Source organism: Hyposmocoma kahamanoa, unplaced genomic scaffold (genome assembly GCF_003589595.1).
Source record: "Hyposmocoma kahamanoa isolate Upper Pololo Valley unplaced genomic scaffold, ASM358959v1 95, whole genome shotgun sequence".
Classification (NCBI taxonomy): domain Eukaryota; kingdom Metazoa; phylum Arthropoda; class Insecta; order Lepidoptera; family Cosmopterigidae; genus Hyposmocoma; species Hyposmocoma kahamanoa.
Window position 1 is genome coordinate 6,956,410 of NW_020654972.1, and position 24,951 is coordinate 6,981,360.

A 24,951-nucleotide genomic window follows, 5' to 3' on the forward strand; every position below is an offset into this window, starting at 1 on the left:
CATCTTGCATCCCTCGAAAAAAAGAGGAGTACAGAGATTGAGAGATGATAGAGAATTAAGATTATCTACTTAAGAGTAACGTGATTTTATATTTTTATGATACAAAATGACGGGACGAAGAAGTCGTGCGCCTGTTGGTAAGCGACACGTCTGTTCATGACTGTTGCAGTACCACTCGGTGATTTAAATCACAAAAATTTGAGGGGCTTTGCCACTGCGCCCGTCACATTGAGACTTACAACAAGTCCCATGTGCTGGTAATTTCACCAGCACCCTTACCCTTCCAAACCGGAGCGCAATAATGCTCAGATTACTGCTTGGCGGCAGAAATAGGTTAGGTGGCACACTTCTCTTTTCATGAACTTTTTCACAAAGAGCTCCACTACTGCTACGTACCGCAAAATCCTCATTGTTTCCTGCTGTGGAAAGTCGCTTCAGGCATTGATGCAGAAAGCGGTGCGGCTCGATATAGCTTGTACACCGGTTCTTGAACCTAAGTCCTTGACCCTGACCGACTATGTCAATGCCGGGGAATACCGCCTCTCCTAGTTAATTAAAAAATCAATGTTTATCGTTTAGGCCGCGATAGAGATGAGAGTTTAAAATTATAATAATAAAAGAATGGAATCAAATTACAAAGTCAGGAATATATTTAAGGGGCAATATATAATGCTTCTGTATTAAGATTCCGGTTGATAATTCAAAACTAGAGTGAAACAAAAACTTTATACTAGACGTTATGATACAGTTACTGCGTATTTCAATAACAAAAATGGTAAATGTAATATTAGAAGAAAAGTAAATATAATATAAGAAAAACAGTTCTTCGATCGAATTCCTTCCCATCTCAAGACTTTGCAAATTGGTAAATGAACATACTGACCGATTTGATATTCGCAGCGACTCACCTAACACGATACGTTCCATTGTACTCCCAATTAATGAAACATGTATTTTTTTGGTTTCCCATATTTTTTATAGTTGGTTCATTTACTCAACAAGTACTTTTATACTTGTGTAGTTTTTTTTTGTAGTAAACAAAAAACAGTTTTTTTAGTTGATACTACTGAAAAAGGTCGTTCGTTCACAAATAATTAAGTATAAATGCCGTAAATGATAAATGTGTACAGGCGGTTATTTATAAAGACAATCCCTAGAGTTTCTTAGTCATTCTAAGGGGATCTGTCTTACTAATGGGTACTAGAGTGTAATGAATGTGATGAATTCAAGTGTAATTTGCTTACCTATGAAACAAAGACATATTTGAATTTGAAATAGAGACTTAAAATGTTTCCTCAACAACGCTACAGTCATATTTTAAAAGGCGTTCATTAAAAGTTACTTCGAACAGACATACAAAAAAGCGTGGGCGAATTTAAACAAGGTTTAATCATAAGCCCTCGTAAATAGAATTAGAGAAACCGCGTAGGCAGAATTGCTTTCAAATACATGATTAAACATCGATAAATCGACCAATGGAGAACTTCACATTAATGATTGTCAGTTTTTAACTAATTTTAAAAAAGAACCTACTCTTAATTCCTCTGTTTTTTTTATTGGTGTATGTTAGACCCGGCGCCCACAGACGGGATGGCTCGGTAGGGGATCCTTCGACATCCCTACGGTATAGCAAGAAAAGTGTTCTTTACCTTCCGTGCTAGCCGAGACTGTATTACGACAAGATAAGATTCCCACTCAAATGAATATATTCTTTACGCAGTAGTCATAGCGATCAATATTATAAGCTATTTATAAGTAACACAAAAAAAGACCTTTATCCAATTATGTTTTTCATATTTTATATATTGACCAGAAGATGGTTATTTTTTTAAACAGCCGATCAAAGAGCAGGCTGCTACTGTATGTTCCAAAACAACATTTTCGTAAAAAAACTGACCTCAAAAATTCGTGGAACTACATCTATTTGCCAAGTTTTAATGTGTTACTGGAAAGTACGAGAAACCGCATTCATTCCCTAGTTTGCCACCTTTAGAGGTGGAGTATTTTCTTCAAATTTAAATGGGACCAATACTAAAGTAAGCCCTCTTTTCAACAAAAAAAGAATCATCAAAATCTGTTCATAAATGCCTAACAAATCGCGTAATAAACACATAAAAAAAGAAGGTCACAAATATGACAGAGTTATCGGATTTCACGACCTGCAAACCGACGCCGCCGTCAAATCCATCCAACTCAGCCACAGGTTGTAGCTCCTCAAGGTCTGCTGTTGGTGACGCAATTAATCCTCCGCTATCGAGAGCACATGATGTTTCCAACCGGCCTCCAAGTAAAACTCGCCCCACAAGATCTGCAGCTGCGAAATCCAAATAATATGCCGAATTGTCGACTCCAGTGCGTAGCAAGCAATGTACTTCGTTTTCTTGTTAGCATTTCTTTTGGTTCAATAATTTCCAGCAAAATTACTTTCTCATTTCACCCCACTTTTACTTTTATTATTTTTATGCGTAACTTCTAAAAGTTCAAAATTCTGCTTGTTGACAGTTAATGTCATTTATTTTATTTTTTTTATACTAGTTACGTTCTGTTTCACGCAAGTACCTTACGGAAGAAACTGTTATTGTTGAACATTTTATAAGATCATTGTGTTAAACTTTTTTGAATTGATAATGCGTGTAGTTATAAAATTCTTTAATTTATTGCAAATTACTTTAAATCTCTTTATTTTTAATTATTTCTTTTTTTTCTCACAGTAAATGCCGTTATTTTATTGTCGGGTTTAATTAGGTACTTATTGTCTTTCTTATAATTAAGTTTAGTGGTTTTAAATTTGTTTTTCTTTTACTGTAATAGCTGCTGGCGAAAGCTGATTGAAAAGGAAAGGTTAATTTGTCTTCATATACTATTATATTATATTATATTATATTACATTATATTATATTATATTATACTATATTACATTATACTATATAATATTATATTTATATTATATTTATAAACACTATTATTTATACATAAACTATAATTATATCAGCTCAATGTCGGATGTTTTGAACACTGATTCGGATTCTGAATATTTCTCTTTGTCGTCCTCTGCAACTGCTTTTTCGGATGCAGAGGATGACATGCCCTCGCTTGAGGAAAGACTGAAGGTTGCTTTCTCATCTCTATCGAAAAACTTTAACGTTGTGCATATTAATGCGCAAAGCCTTGCTAGTCATTATAACGATCTCGTGACATCTTTCACTAGCAAAAATATTCATGCAGTCCTTATTTCGGAGACATGGCTTAAACCTTCACTACCATCTACTCAGTACCCTTTACCAGGTTTTAGACTCATTCGTAACGATCGAGCCTACACCATTGGATCCCAGGGCGGTCGTATGAGGATGGTTGGTGGAGGTGGCGTAGCGATTTATCTACGATGTGACATTGACTGCGAGATCGTAGCACAGTCGGTGACTAGCGCGGACTCTCCTGAATATCTTTTTTTGGAAGTCACTCTTCACCACACTAGGGCCCTACTGGGAGTTTTTTACAGTCCTCACCTAAGAGTTGACTATTTTGAGCAACTAGAGTCGGTTCTGGCTGATCTACGTACCCGCTACGAACATATTATACTCATGGGTGACTTCAATACCTGCCTTGTTAAGAGTGATTGCCGATCGAGGAAGTTGCTTTCACTCTTCCACTCACTTTTTTTGAATTGCCTCGAGATGTATCCCACTCACTTTCCGCATAATGGTCAACCTTCCCTTCTTGATCTGATCATCACTTCTTCTCCTGAGCTGGTTGATACTCATGGACAGTTTAATGCTGCTGCTTTTTCTTCACACGATTTAATTTATGCTTCGTTCAAAATTCGTCCACCTAAGCGCAGACATAAAACCTTAATGCTCCGCAATTATGGTAAAATAGACAAAAATGCCCTTTTTGATGATGTGCTGAATTCTGATTGGGAGCTGGTGTTTGGAGCGGAGGACGTGAATGAAATGGTTCAAGCTTTTAACTCCATTATTTTGACCATCTTTGACAAGCATGCTCCTTTTCAAGTTGTCCGAGTCAAACATTTCCCCGCCCCTTGGCTCACGCCAGATATCAAGGAGGTTATGGAGAGGCGCAACAGAGCACGTATCAGATTGCGGAAGAATCCAACCAAAATCAATAGTGAGTCCTACATCGAGTTACGTAACCGCTGCAACAAGCTCTGTAGGAACGCCAGGCGTAAACATATTCACTCCACTATCGAAGGTTGTCCGCATACTAAGATGTGGAAATATTTGAAGTCACTGGGTATCGGTAAAGCTGATCATGTCTTTCCCTTCAATGTTGATCTTAACGCGCTGAACGACTAATTTGCATCTTCCCCAGTATGTTTAGATTCTGTCATAAAATCGCGAACTTTATCTGTCCTGGCCAATGCACCATGTCTTGCTTCAGCCTCTTTTGATTTTGGAAAGGTTACGACAGCAGATGTGTTGAAAATACTTAAGTCTGTCACCACGAAGGCTGTTGGTAATGACGGTTTGAGTCTTGATATGATCACTTCAATACAGGACCTAGTAGCTCCTATCCTAGCTCATATCCTTAATTTTTCCCTTTCCAGTGGTGTGTTTCCCACTGTATGGAAACAAGCCCATGTAATTCCTCTCCCTAAAAAATCAAATCCTTCTTCTTTCTCCCATTACCGCCCTATCTCCATACTTCCTGTATTGTCCAAAATCCTTGAGCACTATGTCCATAATCGACTCACTAACCACCTCCTACGTTACGATATTTTCAACCATCTGCAGTCTGGTTTTCGAGCAGGCCATAGCACAGTTTCTGCTCTGGTGAAAATCACTGACGACATTCGTCTTAATATAGAAAATAAAAAAGTTACTGTCTTCACTTTATTGGATTTCAGCAGTGCTTTCAGTACTGTTGATTTTAATTTGCTTCTTGCTGTGCTTAGAACTTTAAATCTACCTCCCTTAGCCGAATCCTGGTTTCGTTCGTATTTATTTGATCGTTCCCAGCTCGTAAAGACCGGTGACATGCACTCGGACTGGTGTAGCCTTACGGCTGGCGTTCCGCAGGGTGGGGTTTTATCACCTATACTTTTTTCGGTCTTTATCGGTGGAATTACATCATCACTCACGTCTTCTTTCCATCTCTATGCCGATGACCTTCAAATCTATACTGCAGCCCGTCTTGAAGAAGTAGTTACTGCTATCGGCACATTGAATTCCGACCTACAAAAGGTTTCGGTATGGGCTAAGAACTACGGACTTCTTTTAAATGCACAAAAGTCCCAAGCCATAATTATTGGTAGTCGCCATTCCATCTCCAAGTTTGAGTCTATAGTGATGCCCAATTTAGTTTTGAATGACACCATTATTCCTTTTTCCACTTCAGTTAAAAATTTGGGCATCATAATGGATCAGACACTTTCTTGGTCGGAGCATGTCGCCGATGTAAGTCGTAAAATCTTTGCATCACTTCATTCCCTCAAGCGGATGCAGTACTTTCTTCCTCTGTCTACCAAATTTATGCTAATACGCACTCTTCTTTTTCCTATTCTGGACTATGGTGACGTCTCCTATCTTGATCTTTCGGAGGACCTTCTTAATAAATTGGAGCGGCTGCAAAATCAATGTATCAGATTTGTGTTTGGATTGAAAAAGTACGACCACATTTCCAAGTTTAGAGATGAGTTGAAGTTGTTGCCTATTCGTTTACGTAGAAATGTTCACATTTTATGCTTCCTCTATAAAATCCTGTTCCATCCCACTTCACCTAGCTATCTACGTGAGCGTTTTCAATACCGTCAGGCTATGGGTGACCGCCTGCGTTCTGGCACCAATTTGTCCCTCGTCCTTCCACAACACAGTTCCCAAAAATATTCGAACTCGTTCACAGTAAATGCTGCCCGTATGTGGAACCTTCTCCCGGTCGAGGTCAGACAGTCGCCTTCGGTTCGGGTTTTCAAGGGTGCTCTTTTGAAGTTTTGGGATTGTTCAGACTCCACATGTTAGAGCTTTTGAAATATTTATTTACATTTGATATATTTATTTATAGTTTTATTTTGTACATTCAATTTATTATAGACTTTGTATGTATCAATATGTATCAACATTACTTAATATATATATATTCGTATGTACATTTGATTTATTAAACTTATCTGTGTATTTATTGAGTATAGTATATTTCATTTCTTTACTTATCTATTTTTAGTGCCACCCCAAAAACCAACTTTCCTCTCAGATTTTCAAAGGTTAGTTGGAAGAAATCTCTTTATGGGATAAGCTCGCCTTTGTACACAAATATTTAAATTGTTTCTGAAAATTTGTAAGTTACTTTGTGGTACAATAAAGTGTTTAAATAAATAAATAAATAAAAAAATACAGTCGAATTGAGAACCTCCTACTTCTTGAAGTCGGTTAAAAAGGTTCTTAGAGCGTAACTTATTTATTTGCATAGCAATACTCAGGATTTGCTAAATTTATTTTGAATAAGACACCTAGCCTGCCATTGATTAAAATAATCATAATGACGATATTGGGTACGGGGCGCGTACGGTATAGGTATTATTCGTCAGCTTTTCGCTCCAGACAAGCCTCAGATTTCTTGGTTCATCTTCCTGGCGAATTAAGTGTACTTATTTGAGATCTACTTTTGTTGACTCTGCAGGTAAGGGCACGATTCGGTTATTTTTGCGTTACATTTGTTCTCACAAAACCAACTTTTACGAGTAGGTATATGTTACGAACAATGCTAATAAAGTTACGTACGCAGAAAAAAACAATATCAAATTGGATATAAAGTAAACATGTTTTTTTACTCTTTACCGTTTCGATATACACACACCAGCACATTTAAAGGAACACTAGAAAAACCCCAAAGTAAACCAGTCTTTTTTAATAAGACCGTTTTTACATTTTTGTTTTAGGTGTAATTGAAAACAAAAAAGTTGCCGCCAGACGGTAATTTTTCGATTCGTTTGTTTATTAAAAGTTTTCTTAATAATACTGGCTTGTCACGGAGCTGGAGGCTTTTTGGTCTTGTAAATGTCGAAGACATTATTTGAAAAACTATTTCATTTGTTAAACTTCATTTAATTAATGATTAACTGATATAATTTTTAAATTTTTTTCAGCTTTATCAAAACATGCATTTTGGTTATAATTACGATTATTTCTTAATTTATTGAACCTTTAAGTTCAACCCGGTTCAACACAACAATTCAAACTTAACGTATACAATCATTATTTTGACATTATTATTGCTATATTATTTAATATGTTCATACATTATTTCACTTAACACATTAACCATGTTAAAATTACATAGTAAGGGAGACATGGGCTGGTAGTTCCCGGGGTAAGTTGTAAGTCTCACAGCAATAACTTTGCAAAGAAAATGTGTAACAATACATGTGACGCGCGTCGTTAAAGCGTCAGGTGATGCATCTTACTGGGAGCCACTTCAGTTGCTCTAGCGACGACGACGGAAGTGTGGCTATGTGGCGCTGTCAAAACATCACGTAAGTACATTTTTTCTTGTTTAAATTTTTTGGTCTGTCTTTGTTTATTATGGGCCGCTTCATACGTAACTTTTCTTAATTGTAGTGATATTAGTAGGGAATCTTATTGTTTCAGTATATTTTTGATTGATGGCTGGTTGTTCCTAGGAACAGCTTCCCCAATTGACCTGCAACCATACTTAAAATGTTTATGACCATTTTTCTTTATTTTAGTGATGCGAAACTGCAAACGAGCTTATGTCAAATATATAAACAAGATGATAGAGTCACTTATGTGAGTCTCAACTGCGATTTAGATGCAGGAATAAGCGATGAATAATATTACTTATGAATAAGAATGTAGTTGTTTTTTTTAAGTTGTGCATGATATAAACATTACATAAATACAATTATAAATAAGGTGGTTTTATTTAAGACAATCCTTGTTTTCCTGTCATATCCGGCTGAATATTCCGCTCCGAAATTTGTCGAAAATTTGACCCTATGAAAAAGTCTATTGAGATATTAGTAGAAGTGACTATACTATTACAAGAAGCTATAAACATTTGTTCAATATTTCCACATGTTGAAAATCAAATCCTTCATTTTCTGTATAAAACTGCAAGTTATTTAAAAATCGGAACGTTCAGCCCCGTTCTTCCCTACAAAACTTGTACCTACTGGATATTTGTAATTTTTTGAAATGTAGCATTTATTATTATTTGTAACGATTCTTGTAATACAAAATGTTGTATATAAAAATGTAAAGTTTAGACAAGACAATAAATAAATCTAATCTAATCTAATCTAATCGATATGAAAGCATCGATACCAATTGATTAGGCCGAGATCAAAGATGTTATTCCGCGTGACGAGATCGAACTTCCACTGATAGATTAACGAGTAGCCGCTAAGATGTGAAACATGGCCGAGATTGACTGCCTACATTTGCTCGGTATGTTCTTGTGTTGTAAAGATAGAGGCTTAATATCGTGCGTTGTTGTTTTCATGTATATTAGTAATAATATTTTATTCCATTGACTATGAAGCCTAGAGCGCAGAATAGCAAGACGTAATATGGCACAGAAATCGGTAATGTAACAAGCGATTTTGTAAACGACAAAGATTCTTGCTTAGAATAATAAGTTTCAATGTAAGGAATGCTTAAAAGGAAAAAAAAACTACCATGACACTGAGCATTTAATATATGTTCTTACGTAATATAAAATAAAAATATTGTTAAGATGCTAGCTAATGTAATTAAGTCACTCTATTGCACGTGATCAGAAGTGCACAGGGGGCCTATCATAACCTTTCCAAAAACAACCTTATTTCAATGTAAGCTTATTATAATATTACTCATATTCGTACCATGACAAACCTGTCGACCAAGTAATGTATTATTGCTTACTTTAAGGGCGTTAGGTACGAAAAGTCAATGTAAGGTTAAAGTAATATTGTTTTAAGAGGTTGTGGTTGGCCCCAGGATTGCGCACGGGAAAGCCTGCACGTGCAATCGTGCGCGAATAGCGGGCTTGCTCAGACACGCTATTGTGCGTGATACAGCAATCTGCGAGATTGACGTTTCACGCGGTCTATTCTGCGCAATTAGACTTAACACACACGCTCTTTCCGTTGTAACAAAAACGAACGCGAGCAATTCCACGAGAAAAAATATTCGCTTCAAAACGTTAGCTTGGCTGCAAGCTTTAAATAGAGTAATTTTTTGCTTTGGTGAAGCATTTCGCGAACCTGTGTGCCAGCGTATTACATCGCACTGATAACGCCCTGCGATCTCTTTCCGTAGATATAGATAGGTCATCATATAGATCACCATTAAATACATATACCGAGATATTTGAATTTGTTTACAATTTACAAAGCATTTGCTAATATCTTCTTACTGATGAGAATTTATTGTTGGTACGAAAATCGAATGACTGGGGTCGAACCAGAATCCATAGCCACACCGGAGCCATCGCTCTTCCTAACTGAGCTTCGGACCACATCAGCAGACCTCACTAGTTTCTCTTTTTTTATTTTAAAGCTAAGTGCCCATTTGACTTTCATCACACCTGATGGTAAATGACGTTGAAGTCGATGATGGAGCATGCACACTCAAATAATGCCTATTTACTCTCTGAAGGAACAAGTCTGCAGGCAAGAGATTCCACTCCATATCTGTTCGCCTTACAAATGTGGAAACATAACGGTTTGTGCAAATTCAATGCGGAATTAAATCATGCAATTCCCTCGGACACTCCCCGTGAAATATCCTGAAAAATACCAATAAGCAGGCAATTTTACGGCGGTGTTCAAGGCTCTGCAGCTTCACCTCTACTGTTTCCGAGGCACCTATAAGCCTCTTGGCATGCTTTTCAACTGACTCCAAGGTCTCTATGCGTTTGTTACAGGTTTATTGCTGTGGTTTTTAACGGCTTTTTCGATTTTGCACTGTAATGTTACTAACTTTGATTTGTGAGTGTTTTACCCATTTAGTTTGCTTTCCAGTAAGTTAAACAAAAACTCTAACTGTGCAGTATTGTTGGTGGTGACTGTACCAGGCGAGCAGAATTTCGCAGAAGTTGCCACGAGCTTTTGTAAACATAATCTCACTGCCTGTACTCCAATTAAAAAGTAAGCTACTTTCCCAAACAAAACAAATATAAACTTATCGCACTACTACTGTTTTTCAAAAGTCTACGCTTCGGACCTATTCGGGTTTTACGAAAATTTACGAACGCTATGTTATTGCTTACCTATTCATTGTCATGTAGGTATTACCTGATATTATAAATTGTCTGATTCATCTATTAGCTGCTTAGTTAAAAGTGTACTTTCACCCGTTAAATATAAGGTTAACATGCAGCTACGGTTACGCAGTAATGATCCATATTTTTATATACAATTCAGTTATCAGAATTTCGTTACCGTATTTAACTATTCAATGAAAAGTGCACTTTAGCGTTCAAGTAGAAGTCTCATATTAGATGAGAAGTTTTACCACATTAAAAAGTATCTCAATAACTGTTATATTTGTTGGCTTACATAAAACTCGCATCATAAATACGGGAGTAAATTGTAATGTCTAGATAATTTTTAAGACTTTGTGAGAGAAAAGAAATAAAATATTTTTTTATGGGAAGCGACACGCCTACCCATAACAGAGCTCTTAATCGCAAAGATCTTAGGGGCATTGCCAATGCGCCCGTCGCCCGAAGACATGTGGACAAGTCACATGTGCCTGTTATTTCACCAGCACTCTTACCCGTCAATACCAGAACGTAGTAATTCTGACATTACTGCTTGGAGACAGTAATAAGTAAAGTGGCAGTACTTCCCTGGACTGAAATAAATTTATAGACAATTATTTATGACTTTGTTAGAGAAAACAAACGAAAACTTTATTTTTATTTTATTTATATTGCTCGAGTTTCACTTACACTGTAGGTACTATTTATGTATTTTAACGGCACAGTATTCTAGAATAGGAGACGGAAAACTTTAACGCTATCTATGCACGTAAATTCAAACAAGGCTGCTAATTTAAACAAGTCCAGTGTTCTTTATAGGCTCTTAACATAGCTGTTATCTGGCTATTGCAATGTGAGACGGCGATGTATAATTAAATCCGAGGTACAGTTGGATGCTTACATTGGTTCGCGTGTCTATCTTCGATTAGACTCCGCAGTAGTGGATTAAGGAGTCTGAGATTTGCAAAATTGATTTCTATAATGTTTATTTAATGCGCTTTCCAGTTCTTAGTTTTGAAAGTCAAGCGAACTGCAAACCGATATCTAATACCTATAGAGTTTTTAGGTTTTCGCTATTGTTACACAAAAGAAATTAAACTATTTTTGTGGGTTTAATTGTCATATATATGTTTATTCAAACAGCTATGACCATGAGACCTATAAATAGCCCGAAACGTTGGTTTGTTTGAAAACATATTGAGATCCGAAAAAAATAGTTTCATTTCCAACACATGTACCTAACTAAAAGGTTTTGCCTGGTAACATTGAACGCTTGTGGCAGCTGTCTGTCACGTTGTGTTTGTTGAAATTTCAGTCACAAAAAGGACACCAAAATTTACATTTCTACGCTGAATATAAAGCGCAGGCCACACCGCGAACGAAGCAAAATTAACTTAGTTCACGTAGCCTATCTTTTCATAATTCGGTTCACACCGCGAACTAAGCTACCCGAGGTAACTAAACTAACCTAACGATCCCGCTAAGCTATGTAAAATATGTCGCCCTTCTGCTGCCCTTCACCCCGCATGTATACATAGTGTAGCACGTCATTACTTACTATGTATTTTCTTAACTTAACTTTACGTGCAACTACATGAGCTAAGCTAAATTAGCTTGGCTTTGTTCGGTGTGGCCTGCGCTTTACAAGACCCTGTCGCTAAACCAACGCTGGTGTAGATAGGCAATACTGGGTCCGAGTGGAGGACATGAAAGAAATCTATTGAAGCTTTAAAATTTTAAAGAGATTTAAATTTTTATTGAATTGATATTCAATTATTTTGTACGTGAAATTACTCCACTAGTTTGTTATAATTATTAATACAAAGATCGGACTCTCAGAAAAAATTCTTCGATCCGGCCGGATTGAAACCGACGTCTTCTGACCAGCCAGAAGCACGGTATGCTAGTAGACGTCGGTTTGAATCCGGATCGAGGGATTTTTTCTGAGTGTCCGATCTTTGTATTAATAATTATTTTAAAAAGATGTTTGCACGATATTTATTGTTATATATAATACTTTATAATATATATTTTATTTTATAAAAAAACCATCAATAGTGTTATTGACACAAACCATATATCATTATCAGCATCATGGAACGATTTTGGTGGCAATTTTTTTGTTGTTCTGCAGCTTGGGTCCAAAAACCGACTTGACGAGACCATCGTCTCTTCTTGCCTTAATAAGTCTTGAAACGTGTGTTATTGTTGTCAAGCGACAGGTCAACTTTTTTGGACAGTTGCAGTGCCAGGCACAGCTTTAAACCGCAAAGATCTCATGGGCACTTCCGCTGCGCCCGTCACCCTGAGACATAAGTTGATTAGTCCCACATGCCTGTAATTTCATCAGCACCCTTACCCTTCCAAACCGGAGTGCAGTATTGCTTACATTACTGCGTGGCGGCATAAATAAGTAAGGTAGCACTACTTGCCTGGACGAAATCTTTCACAAGGATCTTTACTATTTCGCTTCCCGCACAAGTCGCGTAATAATGTCAGCATACGTGCCAATGTCAAATCTTCTTCCGATATTCAATCACGTCTTGGTACAAATTGAAACATGATGAAATAGTGTAACATAGGACGAAGTCGCATGTATCGAATTAGTCATCTACCACCCAAAGACCTTCTTACACCACCATTGTACACTGGTGATTCCAACGTACGTGCACGAAAGCAGCCTCCCCACACCGACGTATACTATTCGTGTTGCCTGTATATCTGGCACATCATAGACTACCGACGAGTAACTTTCGCATTTTGGCAAATCTTTTCAAAGTGATGACATACCGTACCATTGATATGTAATAAAGCCACATGTTATCTCAAAAGTGCTTTTATCACAAGAATAATACGAATGACATGAAACAACTATGCATCTGTGGAATTTTATAAATCTCCTATTATTTTAAGCATAAATAAGTTATTGACTAATTTCAAGCTCTCATAAGAAAAATTGTCATTTTGCAGATAACTTATTAGACCAAGGATGCGACACAATGTTACAATTCACCTCTAAAGTTTTACCATGAACTCTTGGTACAGTTTAGTATAGGTTCGTAACGACAAAAAAGCCGAATGGTGATATTACACTTCATGTAGTACTGTCTCACAAAGAGTCATTTTATATCCTAAGCTGAATGGTAATAAGAGTTCAAAGTAAAACCCCAGGCCGGCAAAACTTTGGACCGCAATCGCAACAGTGTACCCCATCGATTTTGACGTGGACAACGTGAGAGGTCCAGAGGAGGATCCAGATGGCGCCGATCGATAGCCTGGAAGAAGTTTGTATTATGTTTGTAGTTTGTAAATGACCGTTAATATCAACTAATTCCTCTTTAATATGAACCTATAGAAATATGAAGTACCTATGAAAGATCGCAGCTCGTCAATGTAAAACAATTTTGAATCTCAGTTAGTAGGTCGGATAAAAAAATGTACCGCACATTTCGATCAATCATTTATTATAGTTTTAATATAAATAACGTAACAAATAAAAATCTTCTGTACTGATATTATGTTTAGGTTTAAAGAAAAAATGGCACTTTTTCCCGGTTATCAGCCTATAAAATCCAATAATCAGCCTCTGTGTACCCTGTATTCAGCCTTAACACTTATCAATAATAATGAGATCAAAATTAACAATAATTATATGTGAAAATCAACGGATATATGGGATACGAGTGTATCGGTCTTGGTGTCATTTTTTACTAAAAATAATAAAAATACCCTCGTCAATATAGTTAAATAATAAATATATTACCCTTACCTACCTACATAATAAGGGATGGCTGGACACTGATACCGCAAAACACAGTGGTCAGCCTTATTAAAAAAATATTTTCAAATGGGTTTTTCACAAAATTGTATAGGGAATGTTAAGTTAAATTTGAACATTTTATTGGAACGGTTTTAACGACAAAATTTGAAAAATATACGATTTACCCAAAAGTCAGCCCCTGGAGACTGAACATTGGATTTCATATAAAAAGCGAAGTCTCCAGTAGTCAACCTCCTCAATTTGTACGTAAATTAGGGATAAATTATTACAGTATTAATGAAATTGAATAGATAAACTAATAAGTAACACATAAGTGGAGAAAAAACAATCACTTTTAACGTCGAAACATAACTTTTCTTACCTGTTTGAAGAACACCACTTGCTGAGAAAAAAAATGGTTCTTGTCGACTGACGGCACCTATAATAAACGAGTTTATTTCTGCGCCTGACCTCTTACCGCACTAGTCGCGTAATGTATTGACAATGATGAATGATTTGATAATTCAAAAAATACCGCTATTTATAAGCAATGAAACACGCAAAAGGCTGACTACAGGATCCTGGCTGGCCACTGGTGCTATAACCCTATTTGATACTCGTTGCACCATCTGGTGTACCAATAGGTACTATATTCCCTATCTTGTATCGTCAGAGAACAAATTGGTAACGAGAACGGACACTTTCCGCCCCTCCCTAGCTTTAGAGTCCGGGGTGTGGTATCGTGATCAGCAGTCCCTCTAGAGTTGTTGGCCCATGATATCGACAAGAAAAGAAAAATCTAACAAAATTTTCCTCTACATTCGTTCCTGTAAAATCCAGTGTAAAAGAGGATTCCAAGCAACCATTCTGCAGCTACAAAGTGATATCGAGTTGCAAACATCAACAACCGGTTTACCGGTATCTCGCTTCCATGTCACAATGTGCACAGCTAACGTCAAATTAAATAAACTCATATGCTTAAAGCTTGTTTACTTGTAGGCGATTGATTTTGAATATGCATTAGGATGGAAATAACTGGAGAAGATAACGTACGACAACGTGGTTGACATGTAAATGGAAATTTCAACTCAATTTTAAAAGATTATTAAACGCAGATTCTTGTGAAAATAAAAACGCATTCTATGGATTACAAATTAAAAGTCCAGTCTCAGTTGCTATACTGAAACTACATTGAAGCTTTTAAGATGTAAGCTATTTTCATTCCTTATTCGTTGCTTCATGTATCCTATACGGCATCTGTGGTCTAGTGGCTTGCACACCAGTTTTCATGGTGTCGCCATCTCTGAGGTCTCGGGTTCGATCCCCGGCCGGGTCAGTGTAGACAACTATCTTTTCTATATTGTCTCGAGTCTGGGTGTATGTGGTACCGTTGTTGTTTCCGATTTCCACAACACAAGTGCTTTAGCTACTTACTTTGGAATCAGAGCAACGTATGTGATGTTATCTAATATTTATAATTTTTTTTTAAATGACAACCACACCAATTGTCTGGTCTCAAACTAGGGAATTATCTGTACTGTGAGCACCAGGGTAACGGAAGTCACTTTGGGGCACTTTTCATTTCTGAAATTCTGGGAACGAACCCGGAACCACCTCATCCAGTGCCCACTGTGCAAATCGTTGGGCTACCGTTGTCGTCAAAGTCTTATTAAATTAATTATTACCGTAACTAGGTGATGATGACATTACCATTTCAATCAGCCGTGACCATGGGAAATATAAACTGCCCGAAAGGTTGGTTTATGAAAAAAAATGCGTCATTTAGATCATAGATTCATAGATTTCTCACAGATGGCGCTAGGGCAAAGAGTCGTTAAAAATCAATTGGTTCGAATCCAACCGGATCAAAAGTTTTTTTTCTAACTGTTCGATCTTCGTATTATTATACAAAAATAGTTTCATTTTCCAATTGCAATCGCTTAAACCCATATTCGCCCGTTACATTCCGGTGAGTCTCAAATGTATTTACTTATGTACTTGCATCAGTACGATGACGTCATTATACATACTTCTTTACTATCTTGAGTTTATCACGTATACTGTAAAGACCGTTACACATTTAACTGAAGTATATATATTTTGAAGTTAAAATTTGATTATAGAACAGAATTTCATATGTATGTAAATGTAGTCACAAATTTTAGAAGTATTGCTGTATTAGCAGAAAATATCACTAACTAAATAATCAATTTAATTGATAATTTAGAGCAATACAAACTTTAAAATTATCAGTTGGTAGTTGTCGAATGCAGCAGTGCATATTTCACGATTCTAATAACCGTAAAATATATTGTGTTTATCAAACATTGGCCGACAACATAATTAATAACTTATGGCTATATTTTCGTAATTAGAATGGTAGCTTAGTGAGAGAACGGTGGTTCTTTTATTATACCAAGTGACGGGACGAACAAGTCGTGCTCGTGGTGGTAAGCAACACGCCTGTCCGTAACAGTCATACTACCTCAGATCTTTAAATCGCAAAGATCTGAGGAGCACTGCCAATGCGCCCATCACCCTGAGACACAAATTTACAAGTCTCATGTGCCTATAATTTCACCAGCACCCTTACACTTCACATAACTGTTTGACGGCAAAAATAGGTGGCAATACTTCCCTGGCGGAACTCTTTCACAAGGAGCCCTACTGCTAGCATCTTTATTATGAGATCGACTTTAATTTGTAAGTACACTTCTAAATATTGAATTCTGATGTTTTTACACATTGTGTAACAAAATAAAACTATTATTTCGGATCTAAATTGTGTATTTTTTTTTCAAACGAATCCACGTGGTCACGACTGACTGATATGGTAAAATTATCAACATGTGATGTTAAATTAACGAAACTGGCCTATGGTGGAGCAAAACACCACAAATTGTTTAACTTAGATCCAAAAAAATGTTTCATTTCCTACATTCCTCTCGGCTTTCCTTTAACGTCTCGTTAAAAGAAAACGTGCATTTTGAAGACCCGTGCTCAGCTATGAGATATATATCAGATTAGTAATATTAAGCCTAACGAGGCGTAATTAAAGGCCTTTTGGCAAAGTTGATACGCTGTATAGTTGCTCTCTGTAGTATTGCATGGCGATTTCGTATGCAATAGCCTGTGGATTTAACCGGGGCTATTTGGCTTATTACACGTCGCTAGGCCTTGATCCGGTCACGTTTACCTTGATTACTCTCTGTTTGTGCTATTCGATAACTAAATTTGTGGTCATTTGCTGCTTATACGAATTTGTTAACTGAGACATAGTAAGAGCGGTATCACAGCAGTGCCGTCGTTAAAATATATGCACTGCTGCGAGTGACAACTACAAACCATAATAATAACGTTTATATTGTTTTAAATTATCTATTAAATTGATTATTGAGTTTGTGTCATTAGATAACTAAATTATGGTAATTTGCTGCTTATACGAATTTGTTGATTTTGAAATCATAGTAATAGCGGTACCACAGCAGTATAGTCGTGAAATATGCACTGATGCACTTGACAACTACAAAATGTGATAATTTTAGTGTTTGTATTGCTTTAAATTATCTATTGAATTGATTATTACGTTTTGTGCCATTCATTAAATATATTGTGGTCATTTGCTGCTTATGCGAGTTTGTTGATTTTAAGACATAGTAAGAGCTGTACCACAGAGGTGCCATCGTGAAAATATATGCACTGCTGCATTTGACAACTTGAAACTATGATTATAATGTTTATGTGCTTTAAATTGGTTATTCAGTATATACCATTCGATTACTAAATTATGATAATTTGCTGCTTATACGAATTTGTTACAGAAACTAACTTATCCACACAGAAGCAAACTTTAATGGAAGTTTGTAAATAACCTCATAACGCCTGATGTGGTGAATTTCTGTACTACCACTACCAGAACAATAGCTTTACCTGGAACACCCAGACCAAACGCAATTTGAAAAGTTCTTTCCCATTTTAATCTTAACCCCTGGACTATAATAACATAAGTAATGTAACCCCTTATGATCAGACTAAGTTAGCCCGTCATTTGCAGGACATTATATACGTTTTTTTTTTTTTTCAAAAATATAGTTCAAAGCTAGTGTTAAAAATGTACTGTTAAGAAAAGTTTATTATTCCATTGATTATGTAGACTGGCTGTTTGAGTTAGTTCACTCGAAGTAAATTAAAAAATTAGGTACTTTTTACTCCCAAGGGTTTAGAGGATGCACTTTACTCCCGTTACGTAAGGCTATATTGACGTACTTTTAGAGCATGAGATGAGTAGTGAAAAATATTTATGATGTTCTTTGGACGAGCCCCTAGATTTTTTAGGATTGTAGACAATAAACTGTAAGCACTTTATGTTGTTAGCTAAAGGTGGAAATTCGTAAATGGCATTTGATTACTCATATTTAAGTATAACTCTAATTGTATAATTATTAGACCGTGAATTTTCCTAAAATGTATAAAATTAAAATAAATAGAGTTTTTAAATAATCTTCTTCGATTTGTATAGTAAAAAACATTTTTTTATAACATCAAATGACGGGACGAACAAGTCGTGCACCTCATGATAAGCTACATGCCTGTCCATAACAGTTACAGTGCCACTCAGAGCTTTGAATTGCAAAGATCAGAGGGGCACTACCACTGCGCCCATCACCTTGAGACATAAATTGACAAGTCCCATGTGCCTGTAATTTCACCAGCACCTTTACCCTTCAAAACCGGAACACAGTAAATACAGCTGACATTACTGCTTGGCGGCAGAAACAGGTAAGGTGGCAGTACTTCCCTGGACGAACTCTTTCACAGGGAGCCTTACTGCTACTAAAAAGATAACTAACATAACATAACACAAACGAATAACTTTTACTTATTTTAATAATATCTCTACGCAAATACTAAGTAAAGGTAAAACACAAACAGCCTGCAATTAAATAAGAACGTACAACTAATCACACTTATGTAAATAAAGAGAGAGTCTTGCTCACAAAATCAAAGTTTTTTTCATGTTTTTATGAAAATGATATTGATAACCCTAAAACAAAATATCTAGTTACATCTTGTTACCTACGAAATAAAGATAATTAGTTTAATGACGCCTAAAATGAACTGTTTCCAGAGCAACCTTACAAACGGTTAAATAGTTTACAACTGGAATTCTCATGAAATTACGTCTCAATTGTTAAGGGATAACCAACAGTTATCGGTACCATCACATCAGTATCGTGACCCAATAGTTCTAATGAAAGTCAACCGATGCCGGCAAATCGATTAGTTTCATCTTATTCGATAACATCGGTACAGTCGCCGCAACAAGTTCCTGTATATTTTGAATATTTTAATTAAGTCAACCTATACAATTTGTCTTTTTTATTTTTATTAAAGAAATCATTTTTCTAGACAACAATTCATATACTACAATCGTTTATTTATGAACATAAACGGGGTTAACTTTGAAGACCTAACATCATGCCCTAACACCTATACGCTTAAGGCTACTAACAGATTGATTGCATGCAGTCGCTCTTGGCTGCATGAAGTCGGCTTCGACTGCATGCAGGTAATACGTGAAGTCGCTATCCGACTGACTAGCGACTTCACGCATTAACTGTATGCAGTCGAAACCGACTTCATGCAGCCCAGATCGACTGCATGCTGCAGTTAACGCGTGACGTCGTAATCAACTTCATGCAGTCGTGGTCTCGGTTGCATTAAGTTAATTGCAACTTCACGCATTAACTGCAAACTTGCAGTCAGTCAGTTAGCAGCCAAAGGATTTAATAGCGGCTACTAGTGTTGCAGTCGGCGTAGTACTATGCCACAATAGTATAGTGTATGCGATCGCACAAAAAGAAAAACATTTATTTAAAGATCACATTGTTATACTTACTACTTGTAACGTACTTATACAGTTTCGAAGCCTGTGAGTTAATTAAAGAACATACGAACCATGATATTCCATCTCCATTAAAGATAATAAAACGTAATTACCTAAATAAACTTAAACTCCCTTTTTCAAGCTTAAAATTATTAAGGTATACCTAATTATGTTAAAAGGTTGGAAAAAATATAGTATTTGAGAATTATATTGTAATTAGTGTAATGTCGCGTTCTTAGATTTGCGCGATTATTACATGTAGGAAATGAAACTGTTTTTTTGGATCTGAAGTAAATAACAAAGAATGAAAGAATTACAATGAATTAATGCCACAAATCGCATATATTTGTTTTTAGCCGACTTCAAAAAAGGGAGATGGTTCTAAATTCGACTGTGTGTTTTTTTTGTATGTTTGTTACGCGATAACTCCGGCGCATCTGTGGACCGATTTTGATGATTCTTTTTTTGTTGGAAACAGGGTACTTCAGTAGTAATCCCGCTTAAATTTCAAGAAAATATTCCACCTCTAAGGGTGGCAAACTATAGGATGAATGACTTTTTAGATTGGTTTTTCAGTACTCAGTACTGACATTATTCAAACGAATCAACGTCCGGTACGTTGCTGGTCCCTTGCTGCCTGAGATAGTAAAACCATCAACCAATTATGTATTAGGGTGGTTTGCACTAATGTTAGACATAACTGGACTCTTTCGAGTCGCAGCCGGACCTAATGGCTACAATAATAGCCAACTTCAGAAAGGAAATTGAACAAGAAGAGAAGATGAAGAGAATTACGAAATTTAAGACCAAGTATTTTTATCATTGCAAGTCACATTTGTTGGTGACTGTATAGTTACTCAGATAGTTAGCTATCATTGTGAGGGGCACCGTTACCGGTAGTCTACAGATTAATGATACGAGCGTCATTGTTTGAAATGCAAAGAAATATCATCTATTAAATCTTCGACATTTATTTTTGACATGCGTTGAGGCATACGGTACCTTGACTTTTTTAACTAGGTATTGTTCGTAGATTTCGACTAGCTCGTTCACGTGGCTTTGGATTGTTATTGGAACTTACATTGCATATTTAAACTGATCTAATAATAATATTAAATACAGAAAGTACGTATCGTTAGGTGATTCTTGAAGGTCCTTAACCCCGGCCGACCGTGTCATTTTTTGTGGAGAGGCAAAAATCTAAATTAGATAACTTAATTAACACTGAAATCCTTTTTTTGGCTCAACACATTAAAACCTTAAATTTTTTTCTAATATTGTGTTTAGTATCAGACACTATTGTCTGCCCTATGGCTTACACCCCCTAAAACATCTGAAGCTCAACAAAATGGCAGTGTTTGATAACGCCTGTGATATTCTGCCACAGATTGCCATTATTCAAAACGAACTAATATTCACGTAGCTCCAGTCGTATTATATTCACGTAGTCCGCTTGCAACTGATTACTAAAATACTTAACATAAAATAATGAATTGTTATATACAGATTGAAAGCAATACAGTCACTAAACACAGAAGTAAATTATTGGGAAATGAGATTTAGTGTATGTGAAAATAAGTTTGAATTTTAAAAAGCAAAACCTTCGTTTACTGACGGTATTGGTTTAAATCTCACTGTCTCAAATGTAAATTATTTTCTAAGAATTTAAATGACATTTTCCAAACGTTAACTTTTTCATTCATTAAGAGTATTAATTTCAATGTACGACACATCTACGTACGCCAGTATCAATGTACGTACGTCTACAAACAAGTACATATAATACAATTCACTAACTTGGTAGCATCAGAGCTCCTTGTGAAAGAGTTCGTCCAGGGAAGTACTGCCACCTTGCCTGTTTCGGCGGCCAAGTTGTAATGTGAGCATTACTGCTTTGCGGTTTGGGAAGGTAAGGAGTGCTGGTGAAATGACATGTACATGGGACTTGTCAACTTGTCTCAGGGTGATGAGCGCAGTGGCAGTGTCCCTTAAATATTTGCGATTTAAAACTCAGAGTGGCACTGCAACTATTAGAGACAAGCTTGTCGCTTACCACCAGGCGAACGATTTGTTCATCGTAATAAACTAAGTGTCCCGAGTTGAGACTATAAAATTTACTGCTTTGTCAACCTTCATATTTTGCAATTCAGAACGCAGCCCGTCATAAACAACCCGACATAATTTATTGAAATATGTCTGACACCATTCAGCTGGCCTGAATTTGGAAATTCTTGTAACAAGATAACCATAATTGAAATTTCTGAGTCAGAAGAACGTACACATGGACTAAGAAACAGTTCGTACCCTTGGTGTAATAAAATCACATATGAATATGATCACAGATTTCTAAAAGAATACAATCCACATTTCGGACCGAAGTCCGCGTTACCGCCGCACAGCGACTGCGTCTAACTGTCATGGCAAAATACGCTCTATTAACTTTAGCACTTAAATGAGCGACTCGAGCACGCGGGCGGGACTGGCTTAAATTTGGTCTACGCGGCGGCCGCGCGCACACCGCGCGGTTGTACTATTCAGAGGAATTTAAATATTGTTGCCTAGTTATTAGAATTCAGATTCGCCATTAATATACATGAAGGCGTGGTAACTGAGCGGTCTTTCGCCTCGTGTGACTGGGCGGTTATTGTTTTGGTTGGTTGATTTTTTAAAAATAAGTGCGCATTTGACCTCCGTCTCACCTGATGGGAAGTGATGACTCATCATCACTCGTGTACCTCAGTCCACGATGTAGCATGCACACGTAATTAAATGTAGGAGCGAAACGCTTCGTATGAATCCTGGGAATATCCACAACATAGGGGTGAAATCCCAGCCCACGTCTAGTCCCCCGATGATGGAAAGGGGAAGACGGAATCAAATTAAGCAATTCCACACACTCTCCGTGATAAATAAAAATAACAGAGAACTAGTGTTGTACATACACGCCGAATGGAGTCATTAATATTATTGACAAAAATAACCCCTTTTTATGAACTATGTATATGAAATAACGTAGGTTCATGTAAAACTTTTTTAGTCTCCTAATGCCGTAATGGTCTTTAATTATTGTAGTGGGCTAAGAGTTACTACCTCAACACGAATTTTTCAAAAACAAATCAAATTTTTCACACTTTTTCACTGAATAGGTCACGGCTCGAGCAGTAGTGCCAAACGCTTTATTTCAAATTTTTTTTTTTTAGAAAAGAAATTCAAGTCATTTGAAAATCTTTTTTATATAATATAAATGACGAGACGAACAAGTCGTGCGCCTGATGATAACCGCTCACGCGATACATGCCGTCGTAGACGCATCACTACACCTAGAGGTGCCGGTGATCATTTTATACCGATTTATCGGATATCGAAGTTATAACAGGTAAAATAACTAATATTAATTGCTATTTCGGTAACTACTCTACCAAACCATGAAGTTTTTAATGCCTGGGTCTGTCATTTAAAAAAATAAACAACTTCAAAAATACGTCACGACAATCGTGTGTGTTATTGTTTGGGCTGGTGATTTCGGTGTTTATTTATTGAAAACATACCGTAAGTAGCGTTTTTTAAGTTTACCCTGAATATAAATGTTTATAAACTATACTTTAAGGAGTAATTTCATGGTAAACGTTAGAACCACTCGAACGGAATATTATCATATTTATCCAAGTACACCAAAAATTTAATTAGTGCTTTTTAAGTGCAGAATTTGCGGTGTATTACTGCATTTCATTTGAGATGTTTTTGTTAGTAGTACAAAGGGTATTTATTTAGCAATGTGGAATAATAATTTTTATTTATAAAAACTTGTATTTAAACTGAATGCTTTTCTAATTTGCGAAACCAAATAGCCGCCATTTTGCGGTTATGCTATACGCTTATCCATAACAGTTGTAGTGCCACTCAGAGCTTTAAATCGCAAAGATCTAAGGGGCACTGTCACTGCGCCCGTCACCCTGAGATATAATTAATTAATAACTTTGTATTTTTTTTCTATCGTGAATTTTTTTACGAATCGTGTTTTCACAACGCTTTCACTGTTATGCGGAATCAATCAACGCCATGTGAGGTAGTATCAACTCTTAAGAATAAAAAGTTATCGATTTATTTCATTCGTAGACTCTTCAAACCTCTCTGCTAAAAAGCTGTCATTTCGCAGATGTAACCTTATAACACTTAGAGTGCGAATTGTTACTGTTAAGTAGAATATTAGACTTGGATGACGCTTTTAATTTTAATAAGACGTGGACGTGCGCGGCATGTCGATGTCGTCGACGGATAATTTAGAAACGTCGTCTTACAATTCCATACATTTTACTTACCTGCTAAATCGTAGTGACGCCTACTGTTATGTATGTACGCAAAATTAGGAGAAGCACACATTGGATTACACTTGATGACTTGTCAACGGCGTTTAGCATATTTTTTACCCTTTTTCAACTCCAATATTGATTATTATCCAGGAACTTGAATATGATTCCTTTCGTTTTCAACTTCTGAATTTAAAAATAAAATTTTCGTACTTTTTATTGCAAGTCATTTTCGGTTGGTCATTTTTAAATTAACATTCATATTAATAAAATAAATTTTTTGTGTTGTCTTAACATTTTTATAAAAAAAAGACCTCAAAAGTTCGTCGAATTGCTCTACTTGCCAAGTTTTATTGAAATCGCTTACTGGAAAGTGCGCGAAACCGGATACATCCCCTAGTTTGCCACCCTTAGAGGTGGAATATTTTCTTCAAATTTAAATGGAACCAACATTGAGGTACCCTCATTCCAACAAAAAAAGAATCATCGAAATCGGTTCACAAATGCCGGAATAATCGCGTAACATGCACACTTAAAAAAGTACAAATTGAGAACGTACACCTTTTTTAAAGTCGATTAAAAACCAGTCAGTCATTGTAAAAATTTAAAAGTAAGATTAAAAAATTATACAATGAGCATAAATTTGTAAGTACAGTAAAAATAATTAAATCAAATGAAAATTAAATAACCTTCATATTTTCTTAATTATATTGCCTCAATATACAAAACGAGCCCTATACGGGCACGGTCTGTGACGCGTGGTCGGGTTCGGATAATAA

The 24,951-nt window shown here is 36.3% G+C and overlaps 1 protein-coding gene across 1 annotated transcript in view; it reads right to left on the bottom strand.

Moving 5' to 3' along the window:
- Positions 1-4,309: 4,309 nt before the first annotated feature.
- The window catches only part of LOC113238328 (odorant receptor 4-like), a 52,753-nt gene continuing 32,111 nt past the window's right edge, over positions 4,310-24,951 (bottom strand). Inside the window, exon 9 of the mRNA XM_026475166.1 lies at positions 4,310-4,467. Within this exon, the coding sequence (XP_026330951.1) occupies positions 4,310-4,467 (158 nt within the window). The remainder of the gene's footprint in view (positions 4,468-24,951) is intronic.